Source organism: Neocloeon triangulifer, unplaced genomic scaffold, assembly GCF_031216515.1.
Source record: "Neocloeon triangulifer isolate White Clay Creek 2 clone unplaced genomic scaffold, ASM3121651v1 ptg000013l, whole genome shotgun sequence".
Lineage (NCBI taxonomy): Eukaryota > Metazoa > Arthropoda > Insecta > Ephemeroptera > Baetidae > Neocloeon > Neocloeon triangulifer.
The window spans coordinates 3240303-3261451 of record NW_026775555.1 but is presented as its reverse complement, the minus strand read 5'-3'; the positions used below and the strand labels follow the sequence as shown (position 1 = coordinate 3261451).

Below are 21149 nucleotides of genomic sequence, written 5' to 3'. Positions count from 1 at the left end.
TTTTCCAGACAAAAAATTTAATTCGATGCGCCAATGCGCTGAGCGGCGAAATTAGGAACTGACCGTTTATAAAAAAGAGCGCCAGAGAAAAAGATCCAAATTGACTGTTTTCGAATAAAATAGAAAAATAAAAATATACGTGAACTTTTGTGCAAAAGATAAATTGCTAAAAAAATGCATTCTTTAAAAAAAGAACAACATTGTATTTAATTATTAATTATTGCCAAAAATTTCCAGAAATAATAGAGAATTGTCTTTAAATCAAATTGGGATAACTAATTAATTCAATATATTCAGCTGAGTCGCGAATCCACAATTCAATTATTTTGGACCCGGTCACGGCGTCTTCTTTCCAAACGTAGTCTTCCAGGCGGGGAAACTGGTGCTCCGAGAGGGCTCGGACGTGTTTTCCAAACGGGCGAGGCATTTTGGTGGCAGGAAAAGAAAATCTGGGATGCGAATTTTCAAACTGTGCCATGGAAGATTTCGAAACGATAGAAATTCGGTTACCCAACAATCGCTTTAAACTTGAATTGTTTATACAAATTCTGAAATTCTTTCATTTAAGGAGGCGGGGCTTATGATCGTTAAATTTGTTTCATTGTTGCAGATTTTTTGCGTATTTTACATGATTTAAAAATATGGCTTAAAAAAGGTGTAGCTTTTTAATTATAATAAGCCCCTTGATTTCTTGTCGCCATAATTTTCGCCACGTTTATTTTCTACACACAACTGTTTTAGCAGTAGTAACCAATCCCTGAAATTAATAAAAATTTTGATAGACCTTTCAAAATTATTTTGATTTTAAAAAAATGAACTGAGAACTGTAAAAGCTTTAAAGAAATAAATTTTCATTTTTAAAATAATTTAATGATAATAGTTTGAACCCAATAAACAAATTTCTGAAACTATTTTAACAGAAATTTAATTTAAATTTTACAGGAAAATGTTCAAATAAATAAAGAAAAAAATGTCAGTATTTGTTACAATTAAATTAAATTAGAAATCAATTTATTTATTAGCATTTATTTATATGTATTTAGAATTTTAACATTTATTATTTTAATTTTTTTTTTAGCTAGATGCGATATAAATATTTTTATTTTGTAAATTATTTATAAATTGTTTTTTTTTTAAATATTTTTTAATTTAAATTCATTTTGAGGATTTATTTTATAAAAAAATTTATTAATCCTGATTACATATTTCCATTTTCAAGAAAATTTCATTTAGAACAAATTAGATAAAACTAAATTCCATATCTTTGTATAAATTTTTAAAAGTATCTACCACGGTTATTTTCATTTCAAAAGTTATGTTTTGAAAATTCCCATTGTTAACTTTGCGTATTAACTATCTTATAAGCAGCTGTCGTAAATTCTGGTTTTCCAGGCTAGGGTGACGATTTTTTAAAGAAATTAATACTCGTCACATGCATAAGTCGTTGTAATATTATTTTATATTCAAACAGGGTTTTATTCAGTTGAAAGTAAATGCAAATTATATTATTTTTTGTTTATTTTTTATTTGTCAATGAATTAAAAGTAGAATCATACAGGGTTTTTATTTTCACTTTTTCTTGCATATTAATGAGTGCATACATACATTTTTCCCTTTCGTCATATTATATTAATTGTAATATTTGTTATACACATTTGTTCATTTTGTCTCAAACCCATATTGAATTATATATTTCCAGTTTACAGTATTATGGTCATGTTTGAGTGTAGAGTATGTCTCAAGTACACTATATTTATATTTACGCGCAGTAGAGGTTGTATAAAAATTCTCAACACCTTAAGCTATACAACACTTTGTTCTCCATACCTCGTCTCATATATTTATATAATTAATTCATAATATAGAATTATCTTGTAATATATTTTTCCAAATATAATAAAATTTTTAATCTCCCGTCGCGTTGGATACAATATAAAGAATTTATCTGTTCAAAAAAGGATTTGCGACCGTTCTGAGTTTCTTTCTACAATTTTTTTTATATATATTTGCAGAGAGCACAAAAAATATCAAAAAGTAAACATTACACAGAGAGAATGAAAGAGAGCGCGTGACATATTCAATCAAACCAATTCCAATCAAAACCAATTCAAAATATTTCGTAAACGATTATCGACGAACATATTTTCAGCACACAATCTTTGGTTGTTCTAGCCCTTTTTATGCGAACGCGCGGAATTGCACGAACATTACGTAGGATTCATTAAAATTATTCTCTATTTATAAAATCAATAAAATATCGGTAACCAAAACGAGAAAAACGTCGCTCGTTGTCTTTGATTGCACCTTCATGTCACGTGTGTACAGTTATAATTAATTTATGCATAGATGTGTATTTTAAACAATCGCATACAAAAATATATATAATTATCAACAATTATCATTAATTAGCAAAAATAAAATACACATACAAGTAAAGGTAAATAGCACGAAATCAATTGCATCGCACCCAAAAACGAACGAAAGCAATTAAATATTTCAGGTTGTTAATTTTTTTTTCTTTTTAAAACATTATTTTTGCTCGCGTATCATCTAATATAGACTTTTGGCGTGGAGATTCCCTAGAATTATAAGATTACGTAATTTTTATTTATCAAAAGAGAGGTAATTTCCGCCTGCCACGTGACTATTTAATTCTTTTACTTCCACGCTCATTATTTACACGACGGTTAATTTAGTTTTCAACGAAAGGACCCAGCGATTTTGGTCTCGTCTCGATTAAGCCTATACAAATCTATGTAATGTGTTTTAATTTAATATCACTCGCCTTGTGATTCATCGCGTGTGTGTTTCTTATCCGCATGCGTACCCACACTTAATTATAAATACATTTTATTCGTAATAAATTGTTACTTGTTAAGCTAATCTCCATACAAATCTCTATTTTGCGTCTCAACTGGAGGCGGCGGATTTGCTTCGATCCGCGCGCTTCCCGCAAATAAACTCTTCTCATATATCTCGTAACTAAAATCCTGTTAAATTTCTCTTTTTATTGTCGCGCCCAGTTTTTAAATTTATACAGAGTGGAATGTACTTGAGTGTGCATATTCGTTTTACTCTCAATTTGTCCATTTTTGTGTTTGGTTGTGAGAACAGTCGTTTATTTTTTTTTATACACAAATTTTGTGCCTGTAAAATTCTCTTTTTAAATATATTGTCTTCAAGAACACAGAGCTGCGCAGTTTTCGTCTGTTTCCGAATCGCAAGCCTTCCTGCTGTTACTTTTTTTTTGAAATTTTTGTCCACCTCGTCTAATATTTTAATCAGCTGGAAGCACTTTTCCGCTCTTCTCCGAACATGCTAACCGTACAGTATAAAATATTCAATTTTAAAAATATATACTTGTATAGGTTTCTCGTCACTTTTGGCAATCCTTCTTTTAATATAATTTTGAATTTGTAACAATTTTGGATTATAATGCTGAGAGTGCTTGTGTGTGTGTGTGTGAGACGCTGTACATAACAAGTGTGTGTGTTGAAATTTTTACTCCCGAGGATCCTGCTTTTTATATAATTCCACTTACATATATAATTAAAAATGATTAGATTTTCAAATGTCATGACTAAAAATTATGGCAACGATTTCTCTCCTGTTTGCTGTAGGCGGAAGACAACCGATTCAAATTTGTGTACGGATTTGGCACAAACATCAGTTTTAACGAAACCGACTAGAGCTCTCAATAATTAAAAACTTGACTAATTTGTCTCTATGAATTATATAATTATTGTTTGGCTGACAAGCTTTGGTTTTATGAATGGTTAAATAAATCTGTTTAAAAACGTGTGTCTTTGTACATATATTGATTTCGAGTTTCGTTGGCAAACCGACGACGAGTAGAAAAACGATTTTGCAATTTCTTATATTAAATAACACTAGAGAGAGAGAGACACCGAGTGCGGGATGAACTATAGAGAGGAGAAAATCGCTCTAAACGCGGACTACACGCTCCACTACTATAAATTATGCTACGGTTTTCCATAATAACGAGTGAAGAGATAGGAAGAAGCGGCTGCTAAAATTTGGCGCGCGCAGTTTATACAATTAATAGCAACTTTTTTTCTGTTCAACATTTACTTATAGCTGTGTGTGTTTTTCCTTTCTCGTTAGACATGGATGGATAAGAGGAATGATGCAAAAAGATTGTTTAAACATCTCTTAAGCTCAAAACGTCGTTTCCACGAATGAAAAATTTCCTGTCCTTTAAATCATGTATTTACACGGTGAGGAGAGGGTGAGGCGAGTCCGCGGTCTAGTCTCGGTACGGCTTGCAGTACGAGTAGCGGTGGTTCATGTGCTGGCTGTAGGAACCCGAGTGGGAAAAGCGTTTGAGGCACTTGGAACATTGGAACGGCTTCTCGCCGCTGTGCAGCCGCTTGTGCTCCGTCAGGTGGTGCTTGTGCTTGAACGCCTTGCTGCACACGTCGCATTTGTGCGGTCTTTGACCTGCGGGAAAAAAAAATTGTTGTTAGAAGAAGAAAAAAGTGCTGATGAAAGATTTTATTCTGATTATATTGGAATGTCTGGCATCCAGATAAATTTTGAAAATTTAGCAAAAGTGAAAAACAATGACCTCTAAGATTAATGCTCATTTATTGTTGGATATTCTTGACCAAAATCCAATTCATTGCCAAAATAATTCACTCGCTTCCAGTAAAAGTAGCAATAATGATTGAAGATAAAGGTGAATTTATTTAAGAAATAAGAGAAATTCTATAAAAATATCAGTTCTATGACATGATTGAGTTCTTTATCTGTGAAAAATTGTCCTAAGAATTCAAATTAAATGACTTATTTTAAAAGCTATCAATTCATACAATTTAAATTCTAATTTAAAGAACAAATTACCAGAATGCTCGTATTTGTGTCTGGCGAGAGAGCTTTGCTTGGAGAAGGACTTGTCGCACTGGTCGCAGCCGTACTGGCCTTCCTCTTCCTGTCCACTTTGGCTCAACTTCAGCGGAGTTGAATTGCCCGACTGGACCATCGTCGGACCGATCGGTGAAGGGATGTTGGGGGTGCGACGCTTCTTTCGAGTTGGGTCTTCTCCCATGCTAAGAGAATCTTCATCTGCTGTCTCGCCGTACTCGAGGAAGGACTGAAAGCGAATAAACAATTTTGTTAGTTTAATCTAAAATTTCATTCGATGAAAGGTCGGAGTAATAAAAAAATATTTCCTTTCTTTTGGGGTAGAATTTCACGTTTGTTTTAATTTAAAATTGGATTTTCCTTGATGGGTTTTGTGAGTTGATTAAATTATTTAAGAAAAAAAAATATCCTGCTCAATGTTTTGGCTTTGGGCTGCAGCTGTGCAATCATTTTTTTCGACAAATCTTTAGAAAAAAATATCATTCTTTCAGATTAATTAGGTTTGAAAGTTACAATTGTACACAAAACAATTTAACACAAATTTGACACTTGAATTAAAAAAATGTAGCTTCAGAGAATTATTCACACAAAAAATGTTAATTTAAAAGATTTTTTTTTTTTTAAGATTAATTTTCGCACTTATTCTTGTCAATAGAAAACCCATCGAGGAAAAGCTGATTTTAAATTCAAATCACCGAAAACAAAATATTGCCTCACCGGCTTCCACTGTCTCTTTGTAGGACTGCCGTGTCCATTCATGGCTGCGGCCAGCAATTCATTGCCGAAGAAGTTCCCAGGCGACGGTTGGCTCAGAATGGACTTGAGTCTGTTTCCGCTGAAGCTGACCAGGTCGGAACTGTTGGGCGAGGAAGCTGGCGCCGGACTGTGGTCTCTGGCGGCGTTGCGGAAAATAAGCGAGGGCACCACCGTGCTGTGGTGCGACAGCTGGTGGTCGAGCGCGTACGGTCGGAATGGCGTCGGCGAGGACTTCCTGCTCAGGTTGATGGCGCCGTTGTCGTCCGAGTCGGAAAGACCACCGCGCGGCGAGCTGCAGTGCGAGGACGCCGCGCTGGGAAAGTGCGGCTGCACCGGATGTTTCTTGGTCGACAGGTCCAGCGGCAGGTTGAAATCAGGCGGCGGAAGGGTCTTGTTGTTGTTCAGGGCCACCAGGGTGCCGTTGAGGTGCGGGTACTCGCCAAAGGTCGGATACGGACCCAGGAGACGACCTTCGCGACGGTCGCGGGCACGGGTATTCTGGAACCAAACCTGAAAGTAAAATGAAAAGTTTATAATCATGTCGCTCAAAACGACAACTTTTTTTTAATTTTAAATTTAAATTTTAATTACAAAGTTTCAATTTTCTTACCTGCACAACCCTTTCGGTGAAGCCGAGTTGCTCAGCAATGGCCGTCAATTCCTCCTTCTTGGGCTTGGGGTTCTTGTGGTAGTAGGCCTTGAGGACCGTCAACTGCTCCTCGCCAATCTGCGACCGCACCCTGACCTTCCTCTTGGCATTTCCCTCGTCGTCCGTAGCCCTCGCAGAGTCCTCGTTGTCGTCGCTGCAGCCGGACTCGCTCTTGAAGGCCATGCTGGCCTCCAACTTTGCGGCCAGGCCTTCCTCGCGGTCCTCGGCATGCTCGACGATGGGGGGAGGCGTGAGGCTTTGCATTCGGGCCTCCAACCGCTCTTTGGTCACCGAAGACCCGACGATTTGCACCAGGCTTTTCACAGGGTCCGGGTGCGACTCCTCCTCAAAGTCCTCGTCCTTTTCTTCCGAGGCGTAATCCCTTCTCTCAGGGACGTCGTCCATGTCCACCTCGTGATTTTCCTCCGCCTGATCGTTGTCATTTTCCACTTTAACCTCCTCTTTCATTTCTGTAAAAATTAAAATAATTTAGAATTTTTTCTTTATTTTTATAAAATTAAGGAAATTACCTGAAATGGTGACAGAAGGGCTTGCGCAGTGTCTGTCCTTGTCCTCATTTTCCTCCTCCTTGGTTTGGTTGTTGTTCCTGAGGTCAGGGTGGGTCAGGGCCGGCAGTCCTGAGAAGTAGCTGGGCACGCTGTCGGCGCCCTCGGCAGGTTGCTGCTGCCTCAGGTTCTGGAATATGCGGTCGAGCTGACCGGGGAACGTGGGCGAAAAGGCCGCCGGGTTGAAGGCGCCGCTGTGCAGCAGCTGCAGATACGCCTGGAAGGCGTTCGGGACTCCTGCGCTCGGGGGTGTCGGACACTGAGTCAGACCTGGGGTCAGCAGTGAGGGGAAAGGTGCCTGGCCGAGGGATGGGGCAACCGGAGGCGACGGACGCCGCTTGGGGCCCAGATTCGGTGAAGGGGCACTGGGGCTGCCCCTCGACGACTGCTGCTGCGACGCTTTCTCTGCAGGATTTGCACCGCGAGCACCTCGACCAACCTAGAATGATGGTTTAAATAATTAATTTAGTAAAAATAATAAATCATTGCGTCAAATATAATCATTATAATAATAATAATAAAATATAGAAAATAATAATAAAATAAATATTAATTAAATTAAATAAATAAGTAATAAAAATGTTGAAATAAGAATAATAAAATAAAAAATAATACTTAGGCACAATTCTTATTGTCTATTATTAACTAAAATTGAAATAATTAAAATAAGTAAAAATAAAAATTAACTTTCAGTTAGATTTTTTCTGTACCTTGAGGTTGACGACGAGGCATTTCTTGGAGGTCATGTGGCTGGAGTAGGAGCCGGAGTGGGAAAACCGCTTGCCGCAGTTCTGGCACTCGAAGGGCTTCTCGCCGCTGTGGATCCGGATGTGCTCCTAATTGGAAAAAAGCAGAGGCGTCTCGTGTGAGTGCAAATCAATCAACAACAACCTTGAGACTACACCTAATCAGGTTGGGGCTTATGCAACCGGTGGGACGACCTTGTTTGGCAGGTTGCGTCTGCCGTTGCGAAGGGGACGTAATTGAAAAAATGCTTTGAATGCGTTCTTAATAAATAATAGAAAAAGTTTTTGAAAAAGTGGAAATGTCCGGAGAAGATTTTCAATTAATGCAAATATGAAAAATGTACTTGAATGTGAATGGTTGCGCAAGGTACGTGGGGTGGAAAAGGAGGCCAGTATCGCTGCTGCACTGCTCTCATCAGATAAATGCATCCCGCAGATATGACACGCGTTGAATAAAAGATACAGAGAGAGACTCGTCCCTTGAATGGTGCACACAGGAGCGGTCCCGTGTGGAAATTGCAACGACTCGCACAATGTGTTTTAATAATATAACGTGTGTGCGAGTGCATGTTCTCATTTTGTGCAGCCGCGCAATAAATAATTATAATAACGGACGTGCGCGCGCGAAGAAGAAGCTCGACTGCAACTAATGATTAATTTCAAGGGTGCATCAGGCATTCCGCGGCGAGAGGACAAAAAGGGCGTGCATGGAAAATAGAAAAGAGAGGCAGCGAAACTCCTGGGAAATTCATTAATTACGGTCGGGGATTGCGACACAACGGAGGAGAAGCCATTTGCGTTGCACTAGATGATTAATTTTTAATTTCGAGTTGCCGTGGAAAAAATTTGGTTAAAAATTAAATTCAAATCATGGAAGTGAAGAGATCGGGCTTTTCCTCATTGTATAAAAATTGTTGTTATTAAAAAATTGACCATCAGTTTCGGTCTTGATCTGCGACTCTATTTCATGAGCAAGAAAAATACCAAATAATTAACAAAATTGAAAAATAAAAAACGCATTTTAACGAAAACATATTAAAATTTACAAATAATTCCAGCTCGAATCTCTTTTAATTTGTTAGTTAGTTTAAAGATTTGAATTTTCATGTAGAAATTTGCTTTTTCTTCAATTTTGCTGATTTTTGTATTTTTCTTGCTCATGAAATAGGATTGCAGACCGTGACCGAAACTTGTAGATCCTTTTTGTTTTTGAATAAAAACAATTTTTCGATGTGGAAAAGCCCGATCTCATCACTTCCATGATCATCTCTTCAAAAGCAAATTTATTCAAACTAATATGCAAATCCTTGAAAAAAAAAATTGAAATTTATAATTGTTTGAAGTAGTTGACACTCGAGGATATGATCATGAAAAAGCCAAATCCTTTCATTTCCATATGAAATTTATAAATTTAGTAAATTATTTAATTGTAAATAACCAAATTCCCAATAAAGTACATAAACGTTAAAGCAACCAAAATTTAAATCAAAACATTTCTAATTCGGTTTTTGAAAATAAACATTTACACAAAAAAAAAATAATAATTTCATGTTATAAAACTATTTATAAAAAAATTAATGATTTAAAATAGAAAAAAAATTGAATTTTTCAAAATTCGTTTTTCTAATTCAATTTTTTTATTTAATTTATTCTTATTTTGCACATATTTGTTTTGTAAAAAAAAATATATATATTTCAACACTACATTTTACAATAAAATTTCCAACGCGGTCGTAGTTTTTGCAGACAGTTTTAAAGCTACTTTTTAGATTTTAATATTAAATAAAAGGGGATTTTGTGTGCTAAAATTAAAAGAATTATTTCATACCTTGAGGTGGTGCTTGAACTTGAAAGCCTTGTCGCACTCCGGGCATTTGAATTTGCGAAGAACGGCGCTTTCGTCGTGGCTAATCATGTGCCTCTGCAGCCTGTAGACGTTGGCGAACTGCTTGTGGCACACCTTGCAAGACTGAAAAACAAACGAGAGAAAAAAAACATTAAAATTTCGAAACATAAAAAGAATTTTTTATTCTTTTAGGTGGGCGGATGGGGGAGCGAGCGTGAGACCTGCTGTTTAATTGTGCAACGCCATTAGCTGATGAGAATATGCTCTTCACATGTCACATGTCACGCCATTACACACTATTTAATAAGCCAGCGCAGATAAAGGCAGCAGCCGGCCTAATTTAAATGCGTCGCTGCTTTTTTTTTACGCTCGCCATCGCGGCCGAGGAGAGAAAATAAAACACACGTGATATCAAGGAGGATGGCTTTTTATCTGCAGCGGCGGTGCCAACATGTGTTCGGGATTCCTTTCTCACGAATCGAGAGAGCTGCCGAGAGGTGAACCAAACACACACTCATCTTTCTTTCCATCTACACAAACACACGCCAAAGGGTTGGATGGCCACTTGTGGATCGAAACTCGCGGCGCTGCTTTTAGTTACTATACAACTCTCGTGTGTGGGAACCGCCCACTTAAAATCAGGCCGTGATTGGGAGTTGGAAGCATTAAATCTGAGTGCACGCCAAAGTTGATGAACCCTGACAACTGCATCCACAAGTGCCGCGAACAAAAAATTAAATTAACGTAAATTAAACTCGATAAAATATAAAAGGTTAAATTAAAGGCAGAGAATAAATTATTTAATTTAATCAAAACCATGAAGCCGATGAAATTTAAGTAATGGCAAAGTTGTTCAGCTTAAAAAGTTACGTCTAGAAGTGAAAAGAGTACTTGAAATTTCTTATTAGAAACAAAGATATTCCATTTTTTGTTTTTTTTTTTTTACGGAAATCCGATTTCCCGGAAAAGCACATGAAATTTTCATCTGAAAATTTAGGGAGAGGTACCAACAACATATCTGAAAACCAAAATGGCATGTTTTCGTTTTCGGAATTCAGCAATTACCCTTAAAACTATAAAAAAAATGCCCATTTAAGGCTATTCACTTTTCTAAAAACACAAATTGAACAATTATTTAAAATAGAATTTAAAAACAAAAGTTAATAAACTTAAACTTTTTCCACTCAAATTAGCATAAAATAAAATAAAGTAAGTTGAATAAATAATAAATAAATAAATAAAATTTGAAAAAAAGTAAATAACATACAAAATTATTTAAATTAGTAAATATGTTTTGTTTTATTTAAAATTATTATTTTTAATAATATAGATTAAATAAATTACATATTTAAATATTTTTCAGTCGCTTTTAAGAATGACAGTAAATTTGATCTTGATTTATGTGCTTCGTCTGCCATAAACTCTCGGGAGAACAAACCGTCTCAGTATTTTTCTACTTCTCTATTTCCTCCGCACTTCGTTTGTGCATTGGTATTATTTTTTCCTTATTTCTGAAGTGTAAACTCATTAATTTGTAACTCATATGCAAGGGCGACTCATCTCATCGATGCAGCCGCGGCGATTAATTAATTCCGAGTGCAGCTGGATGCGACCGACGACGACACGGCGGCGCAGTTCCCACCGTCCGTTCCAATAACAAAACAGCGCAACAAAACGCGCAGCACATGTGTGCGCGCCTCTCTTTGGTTATCAATCTGAGCAGGCGGACAAAAAAATTGTTTAAATTCCCCCCTGGAGGAATAATAATAATAAAAAAAGCAGCGCACTTGCCGTTCGACACGTCCTTTTCTCTCTCTAGACAGGAATTCCACGTGGAGCGGAGACGACGAAATAATTTATGGAGCGCGTCGTAAAAAAAAATACGGGAAAAATATTTTGGAAGTTTATTATTTCGAATTTCATGCGTGGTGAAATTTTCGGTCCGAGCTAGCGGCGGTTCTAATTAGAAAATTCTTTACGCCCCACTAATTATTGCGTGTCGTTCGTCGACCCCGAACCGAAATCTTGGTGTGTCAGTGAAATTTATCGTCTCGTGCCGCAGAAGGACATTCCGGAATTGTTTTCTTTCACCAAAACATCTGAAACATCTGACGTCTGCGGGATTTTAATATCTGGTGGATTCATTTTTGAAAATCTACGACACGTGTTTTGAATCTAGAGATGAAGATCTTGGCACCGTGACAGATTTTTCTTAATTACGCTGCGTAGATTAGGTTTTAACTCGAGAAAGAAATTGAATTTACTAAACAAAAATGCATTTTACTTTTTAAATGAAGTTATTTTTTTTTAAATCTGAATTTCCAAAAATCAAACCCCAAACCCCAAACACTACATCCAAATCCTTTGTTTTTTCCTATTTATTTTTCAGCTTTTTCTTTAATTATTGAGTAAACCATCAATTAAGGAAATATCAGCAAAAAAAAGGATGATTTCCAAGAAATTTGGTTTAAAAAAATAATAATATAGAAAGTAGAACAATTTTTTTTCAACAATTGTATGGACATTTAGAAGCTTCATCGGTCAAAACGCCATTTTAAATTTCAAGACCCCAATTCAACAATCGGACCAAGAATCTGAAAATCTGATTGTTGACTCTGATTCTTGAATTGGGGTTTTGAAAAAATAAATGACAACTCCACCAATCCAAACTTCCAATTTCAAGCAATAATAATTTATGTTAATTTAATAAATTAATTTGAATTAATTTATAATTTTTAAAATTAATAAATAATAAGTTAACTGCGCAATTTATCACTTTTCTCCCAAACCAGCAGGAAACCCTTTGATATTATATTCTCTCATTTTTCCCTCGAAAACGGTGTGACAAGTGCGACGAAAATAATACAAAAATCCACCCCCGCGGAGAGGGAGATCAAGGCACCTGTTCCTCGAACAAGTCGCATTAGGAATTCCGTGGAGGAGGAAAACGCGAGTGTCATCTCTCGCGCCATTCGTCTTTGTCAACGCGCGCAGGAGGAAAAAAAATTAATTAAAAAAGAACAAAACGCATCGCGCGCGCGACGGCGCAGCTAATTAATCGCACTTTTATATCTCGGGGCCGACTGCAAGACGTCGCGCCAGTTAGCCTGCCTGCTCAATTAATTCGTTTTTCCGTGAAATTGGGTCCTCTTGTCGGCAGGCTGACGTCACGTTTTGACATCTGCCCAGCCCGCCCGCACCGTGGGAACGACGTGTGTCGTCATGGCAACTGCGCGAAGAAGAAGAAGAAGAAGTGGCGCCCGCGGGGCCCAACGAGACCCATCACCTGTCCCTCTTTGTCAGCGCGACTTACAAGTTCTCAAACACCTTGACTAATTTAAAATATTTAAAATTAATAAATATTAATTTCTTATCAATAAGAAAAAAAATGCTTCTTATATTATGTGACTTACAAAAAAAAATGATAATTTTAAAAAAAATATTGAAAAAGAAACTAGCAGAAGATTAAATGTGATTTTGCCAGACGAATCTTTGGGTTCATTGCTCTGGAGATTTCTGGCAAAGTCACAGTATGAAGCTGTTTACTGAATCCTTTACTTAATTAATATCTGCATTTTTTGTTTATTAAAATTAAAAAAAATTCTCCCCACTTTATTTTTAATTATTTTATCAATTCCTCCCACTTAGTTTTAGTTCGGATACGGCAAATCCACAGGTTTTAAAGCCGATGTTTTTAATTTTTGAATTTTTCTCTCTCGACCGGTTTTAATTTTTCATAAAAAGAAAACAATAAACAAGAAATCAAAATATTTGATTAAAATTTAAAGAGCACTTTTTATAATTGAAAGATTAATTCAAATAAAAATTTATCTTAATACTGCTCGATGGGTTTTTCTACCAAATTATTTAGTTATTCATAATTAAATTATTAATTGCAATGCACTCGGAATCAATTTTCAATGCAAGAATCACGTCCTAATCTATACCAGACAAAGAAATTATGGGCAGGGGCGTCTATCCACTTTCCTGTGCGTGCAAGATAACAGCTTCCTATGGCTCACAGAATTATCTCAGGAACAAGGGAAATATCACGGCCCAGAGAGCAAACGCACGTCAATCACAAGTCACAGGACTGCGCGGGCCGGAAGAGGAAAAAGCGCACGTACGCGTAAACGGTCTTCAATGCGTGGTTAGCGATAAGGTGTGTGTTATTTTTGTTTTGAATACAAAAAAAATCTTCCAAAATCTCAAGAGCATAAAGGTCTGGAAAGGTCCAAAGGAAATTGACTGTGATTGCAACTTATCATTTTGACTTTCTTCCGGTCTGTTATCTTGTTAAGAGAATAATTTTTGTGTATTTTTGTTCAGAAAAAAGATTAAAAAAATCAATAGTCTTAACTAGAGAAAGATGTTATAAATCTTTGTTTATAATTAAGATAAATTAATTTTCTAAATCAGTAAATTGTTAATCAACAAAATAAGTGATAAGAACAAAAATCAAGTGTCAATCGAGGCTCACCGGAGGGATGGGGTCATTTTGATCTTGGAAGTTTTAGCAAAATTCTTGCTAGTGTTGCGCGCTGTTTTGTCCAACAGTGGAATGTAAACAATGTTTTGTAACAATTTCGACAAATAAACAAACCAGTAAATAAAAACAAAATAACATAAAAGTAAATAATTTACACAATAAAACAAAAACAAGTAATTCAATTTAGGCAATCAGTTCATTCTTGAAGCTTTAATTAACGGATTAAATTGCTCATAAATTGTAAATTTGTTTCTTTTAAATTATAATTATTATCGAAGTAACAATAAATCGAAGAAAAATTGAAAAAGATACTCACGACTTGTGCGTTGGGCGAATGCATGAGCTCGTGCTTGTCGAGGTGTTCGCGCTGCGCGAACGCCAGGTTGCACTGCTGACACGCGTAGGCACCCCCGGGCGTCGGGGGCGGGTCGAGGGGTGAGCCGAGGCCTGGCGTCGGGGACGGAGATCCTGAGGTGGCGCCGTCGTGCGCCGACTGCATGTGCGCCTTGAGCGCCGCGAACCCTGGGAAGCTCTTCTGGCATTGCGAACACCTGATGTAGTCCAAGGAGGCTGGCGACGTTTCTGACTTGGGCAGCGAAACTGCTGGAACAAAAGAGGAAGCAAAAAAAAATGCATCAGAATAAGCAGATTTTGTTTTAAAATGAAATAAATAATCAATATTACCATCAATAACACACAAATTATATATAAATTTATTAATTTGTTATGTTTTAATGATTTAAAAATATAAAAATGTTTAAATTTAATAAATTTCATTTCTTCTCCCAATCTAAAATTGTATATTACTTTGAAATTATTATTGATTTAAGGGCAGTGATTGTCTCTTGTGAATTAAAATAATTGCTAAAAGTTTAAATTTTGACATTAAAAGTCTCTTTTTCTTCTCGTACAATTTTAGTAATCCAAGTAAATATCGATTTTAAAATATTCCATTTTCGTTCAAGTCAACAACTGTTGAGGATATATTTGAACATTTTTATTTTTGAATTCGTTTTGAAACATCTGCAAGTGCAGCAAATAAAAATGAATTGAACACTCTCCGGATTTAGAAAGTCCGGTGCTGAAAAATTATGCATCGCTTTCTCTCGGCAGTAAAATTTCGACGTGAGAAGCTTTATTTATTTTGGTCGGTTCCCCCGCGAGCTGCGGCGACGGCGGAATAATAGCTTTCCGAAGCAAAATATAAAAAAGGACGTAAAATAATTTACACCGAAAACATTATCTCGAACACTTTTATTGCCATTAAGAAAACAGCTCGCCGCGCCGATGCACTCATCAAGCCGGCCATAAAAATAAAATATAGACATCGGGATTTATGTACGTGTGTGTGTCCTTCGCTCGCTCCCCCAGCGCCGAAACCTTCGAGAGGAGATAAAAAAATCTGAATGTCAAACAACCCGTTCGTTGCGACTTCAAGGAGAGCGAGAAATTATGGCGGGTTGCGTAATATTGAGGAGGAAAGATGGCAAAAAAAAAGCTAGGCGCGTGATTGTTCGAAACCACCGATGACTCATCACCATGAATACATAGGTAGGCGTTCGCGCTTCCTGACTCACTTTTAGCTCCGACCTTTGCACTTATTTACAGCAAAGAGAGTAAAATAAATTTGCCAGTTTTGATCTGTCAGAATGACTCACACCTGTCCAGTCGAATTTTAATTTGCTGATAAAGCTTGAAGAGATGCAATGAAGTGAAATTCTAAAATAAACGCAAAAATATGTTTGATTTGAAATTTTAAAAATTATTATTGCTTTTAAACTAGGAAAACTTGAATATCTGCAAGTTTTTCAGACCAACGTTAAATTTTGTAAGAAATTTCACTTCAAAATTAGAGTTTAATAATATAATTCTAAATGATAATGATATAAGAATTAATTGAAATTGGCGTTTTCACAATGACAAGCAATATGACAGTTGATAGTAACATTATTGTATATGTAATCATGTTTCCTCTTCATGCGTTTTGAAATTTGTTTGCTTAAATTAAACAAATTCTGGCAGATTGATTAATTGAAAACATAAGCATAAAAATGGTTCGGTTTAATAATTTTGTTTTATTCTATAGAATTAAATGGATAAAATAAATAAATATATAAATACTCAAATATATAAATTAAAGACAAATTTATCTGTTTATATGTTTATTCAATAAATATATTTAATAAATTTAAAAACTATGATAGATTAGAAACTTATATTTTGCAGAAATAAAATCCGGCTTCCTCATGAAGAATTTTATTGTTTCTGTGTAATACAGAAAATCACTGCTCTATAACTAGTTTCAGTTGCAATCCTAATTCATGAGCTCCTTTCTCATCGGAAAACGAAACGAAAGTGATTTTATTTCATCAAAAAATGAACATATCAAGTGCCAAAAGGTTCCACAACAACAACTATTAAGAACCTATAAAGAAACATCAAATTTTGCAGTTTCCACATTTAAATTTTTTTTTCGCATTTGAAAGACAAATAATTAAATTCCAAAGTTTCTTTATTGATTAAATCCCTGGAACCAAACAAACTAATCAGTCTTTCACATTTCAATCAAAGTGCAAGTTTCGCAAGCTGTGTTTATTTATGCAAAGTGCACGTTATACGACTGTTGTGTGTATAATTTTGCAATGGCCGCCGGTGTGAGTCTTTTATATTCTCGTCGTCGTTATATATTATTTTGTATGTCTTTGCGCGGGGCGCGAGCCAGCAGCGGAGGAGCCGCCGCGAAGGGCGCGGAGCAAAGGCGGCCGATCGAGTCGCCGGCGGTGCCGCGCGTTCTCCGTTCTCCATTGGCCGCGAGCACCGTTAATGCAGAGTGTGCGCGCACCAATCGCCGACCCGGCCACCTGCCTGACGCACACCTGTCCCGACGGAACACACCTTTCCACGCCCACCAAAGTACAACAGGTGCCAACGGTGACGCCGCCCTGTATCATTAATATTATATCGCGGTTGGGAAAATTTAATTTAGAAACCCTATTAGCTAATTTTTTATAGGAGAAAAACATAAACTTTTAGGTAAATATTTCTTTAAAAGGTCTAACTTTTGAAATAATTTTTAAATCTGCAATTTTTTTAATCTAAACTGAATATAATTATTAGTGCGTTAAATTGCATTCAAATTTTGAGGGAAAATTGAACTCTACTTCTGAAAATGCTAAAACAAAACAACCAATCAATTTTTACGATGACTAATGAGATGCTTGTGAATTATGTTTACTATTAGCCATACATTTATTTCCAGCGAAAAATTTTAATGCTTCATTCATAATTTTTTTTATCTGGAAACCATGACTCTTTGATTGTGTATTTTTTTTCTTTTATCCACAAAACCAGCCGCGAAACCGATATTGAGGAAATCCTATTTCGGATTTTTTAAACCTTCTGACGTCATAACAAAACTACTTGACAGTTTTACAATCTAATGTGAATGAATTTTATGGTATTATAAGTTTTTAAAAGCATAATTTGTGGGGTTTTTTTTTCAAGAGAGTTGTTTTCTTTAATCCGCAAATCAGCCGCAAAACCATAAGCGAGGAAATCCTAGTTTAAATTTAAACTCTTTTACGTTATCAAATATATGCTTTTTTAAATTTTGTGTAATCGTACACGAATGCATTTAATGTTAATTTTTAAAGTAATTTTGAAAGATTATAACCTTAATGATTGTTCCTCAGAAACACTAAAATGTTTAAATGTTTAAAAAAACACAAAGATTATGATATTTATTTTATTATTGTCCATCGGGAATGAATAAATTTTGTTTTAGACATGAAATGAAACTATTACAAATTGAATTATTCAGCTTGATCCAATCATTAAAAATTTATCTTGACACAAATCAGAGTAAAGAATAATATAAATCTCGAGATTTTTTGGTCTTAATTGAACTGTTTCTCTTCTATTATCTCTCTTATGACATATGATTGATACAATTTGTAATAAATTGATTTTAGATATTAAATATTTGGGAAGAGAATGCCCGGTGATATATTTATAAACATTACTAATGAGAAATTAAATAAAAACCAAACGAGATATTTAAATTTTTAAAATGTTTACGTGGTTTTACTGAAAATGTGGGAGAAAAACTTCACTTGAAAGATTGGAGGCATACCAAAATTTTTACTTTTAGTTAAGAAATTCATTCTAAATAACTCAAAAATTATATCTTTAGTGTCACAAATAAATAAAACAGCAAAAAATACACGCACACTGACAACTATTTGAAGAATATTTTCAAACTTTCCCAATCAAATCTCGCATTACTTTCATCTAAATTCTAATTGAAGTATTTTGCGCCTATAGATTGCACTTAGAGTTCGCATCCGGGCGCTGTGGGTGCGCCAAAGGAAAGTGGTCGCGCCGTAAATTCGCATACTCTCGTGTGAGTGTCTTTGTGTGCACGCAATTATCTCGTCGGCATTGTCGGTCCGCGGCGCGGGCAGGACGCGGCGGCTAAAAGTGAGCTGACCTCATGCAGTAAATTAATGTGACATCATCTCAATATTAAAAGTGTCGGCGGTTTGCTGCTAAAAATAGCACGCGCGGTGCTCTGGCTTTCAATTTTCTCATTGCCGCATTCATTGATTGTTGGCGCTCATGTGCAACGTGCCGTATAATCAGCGGCTCTCGTTGCGCTAATTGCGGCTGTGCGTCGCTTCCAATTGCACACGCAATACTTAGAACAATTTAGGAGACACTTGCACCATAAGTGAATAATTGTGCATCAGTTGATAAAATTTGGTTCACTTCTAATTTAAAATTATTGAAAGATCATCACGTATACGCGACTTTGAATTTTATTTATTTACCGATTTGCCATTTCTGTGTATTGAACAGTATAAATAATTTTTGTTTTCTATTTTGCAAAATTAAGTTTGAAAACATATCTTAATTTAAAAAGAAAATTTTTATGCGCAATTCCTAAAAATTAACATAATTATTTTAAATGTATAAACAAAATTTTTTTATTTTAATAAATATAAGAAGAGATTAAATATAATTTGATAATAAACTAAAAATAAAGCTCAAAATTTTTAAAATTTGTTTTAAGTATAACAACTATTGATTTAGCCATTGTTTTATTTAATAATTTTTAATTTTAATTAGGTTTTACAGATAATCTAAAAGAAGATTATAATAATTTAACCGGCAACATTCAGTGTCAATTACTGCTAAGCAAGTAGGCCAGAAATAATGATGTTTACAGTTCGAAATTTATAATATTTTTTTTTCTAAATTTTTTTTAATTTAATATATCTTGCTTTTGTAAGATCAAACATTCCCAGCTAATTGTTAGTAAAGTATCTTATGCAATTCCATAAACCATCTAATTATTAATAGAATATCCATGCAAATATTTATCTATCTTTTATATTTCAAAAGATGATTTCCTATAAGGACTCCTTGCTTGCGTAATAAATTGAAGTTTTTACAAACAATGGTTTATAATTTTACCAATAATCGTAAAAAATGGCTTCTATTGTTAGATACACTAGATTTGCATGACTAATCCAATAATGAGTCCTTAAACTCTGAATCATATGTCCTAAGTCAAAGAAGATTTTAATTTCTTTACTTTTAATAAATAATCATTTATACATTTTTTTTAATCAGTGAGAAATAAAATCTTTACTAAATTTTTGCTTCAAAATATAAAGAATGGACTCGAAATAAATTGAGAAATTTCAGATTTTGGCCTCGTTGAACTGTCAACAATTCAGGTTGATTTGGGGACGTGAAATTCGCTACTCACAGTGGTAGTTGCTCCAGAAATTGGCGAGGCTCCACAGTCGGTACGAGTAGCTGCCGTAGCACCCGGGTCCGTACATATTACTCCTGGCGACCATGATACGCGCACATGGACCAGGCCGGCGAGGCGGCGGATTTGGATCGAGCGACTCGTCTGGTGCGCGTGGCTTCACGCACTGCACTCTCGTCCGTCGGCCGCCGCCGCCACCGCGCGCCAGAGACCCACCGAGCGCACCCCCTCCCTTCCACCGACACTCCCACTACGCAGGGGATGCGCCCGCGCCGTGCAAAGTCACCGACACAGTACAAAGTAGTGTAAACGAGCAGTGCGTCTTTCATTCTCCTTTGCGTTCTTTCCGCCGACGGCAACGAGGCACTCGCCACGTACTCACGCAAATAATAAAAATCGAAAAAAAAACCAAAAAGTTTGAAACCAAATTTAAAAATAATTTAATGTTTTCATGTAAAAATTAACCATTTTTATTAATATTAGATTTTTCCAGTTTATTTCTTGGTTTATTATTATTAATAAAATAATTATTTTGATAAAACTATCTCTTTTTTAAAAATGAAGCGCAGAAGTAATGAATGGGTTTGATTAATCATCCTTCATCGCTCATCGCATAATTTGTTTTCATCTTGTTTTGTAAATTTCATTACTCACACGTTTGCAAACATTTTAGGCTCATTTGCTGACAAACACCGCCGATTAAGAATTTTGAATTCTAAACAACCTCCGTGTCGATTCAAAGTCCAATTTCCGTGGCAAAACAATCCTTTCATTGCGTGAATGAGTCATCGAAAAGGCTCATGAAGTGCTTCTGACTGACAAACAAGTCAAAGGTGAGTCACGCGCCGGGGATGAGCAAGAAGCCCATTAGCGAGGATAGGCAATCTGGCGGGTACCGCTGACGAGCGGGTTGCCTACACCTGTTCTCACCTGTAAAACACCTGTTTGCTCAACAATCGGACTGAAAAACTTCATTGATTGTTGAAAACAGTAATTTATTTGGAAGAAAAGGAATATTTGGATAAAACTAGCAAAATGATGGTTGATTTCTTTTAATTTAAATATTTATGTCTTTTTTAAAATTATTTTATTGCTGTTTGATTTAAAAATAAAAATATTTGGTGATGCAAAAATGATTATTTTTAAAATATAACTTAGTAAAATTAACAATAAAATTACATTAGATCTTATAATTTAAATATTTAATTAAAAAAAAGGACGTTTATTTTAGGTGACATTTTGTGGCGAGATTGATTGTGCCCGAGTTGCCGTTTTCGCTTTCCCTCTCATGGCCGTCGTTTGTGGGTCGCGCACGCTTTTGTTTTCAATCACGCCTGCAACGCACCCATACACACGGCGCACCCCATCATCATCATTTCTCCCTCGCCATACCTACGCAGCGATATCACGTAGTTTTTGCGCCGCCACATCTGC

General features: G+C 35.7%; 1 protein-coding gene across 5 annotated transcripts in view; it reads right to left on the bottom strand.

Annotated features, from left to right (window-relative positions):
- Positions 1 to 3541: 3541 nt before the first annotated feature.
- Positions 3542 to 21149, bottom strand: part of LOC132199228 (zinc finger E-box-binding homeobox 2-like) — a 286705-nt gene continuing 269097 nt past the window's right edge. For 2 of the 5 annotated variants that reach the window (XM_059623800.1, XM_059623802.1), the window contains exons 3-10: positions 14253 to 14539; positions 9430 to 9570; positions 7566 to 7691; positions 6820 to 7294; positions 6251 to 6759; positions 5602 to 6150; positions 4864 to 5113; positions 3542 to 4461 (exon numbers count right to left, since the gene is read on the bottom strand). In XM_059623800.1, coding sequence (XP_059479783.1) covers positions 4268 to 4461; positions 4864 to 5113; positions 5602 to 6150; positions 6251 to 6759; positions 6820 to 7294; positions 7566 to 7691; positions 9430 to 9570; positions 14253 to 14539 — 2531 coding nt within the window. In that variant the 3' untranslated portion in view covers positions 3542 to 4267. Of the gene's footprint in view, positions 4462 to 4863; positions 5114 to 5601; positions 6151 to 6250; positions 6760 to 6819; positions 7295 to 7565; positions 7692 to 9429; positions 9571 to 14252; positions 14540 to 19709; positions 19874 to 21149 lie in introns of those variants that run through there. The other 3 variants (XM_059623803.1, XM_059623804.1, XM_059623801.1) reach the window with 3 other exon arrangements.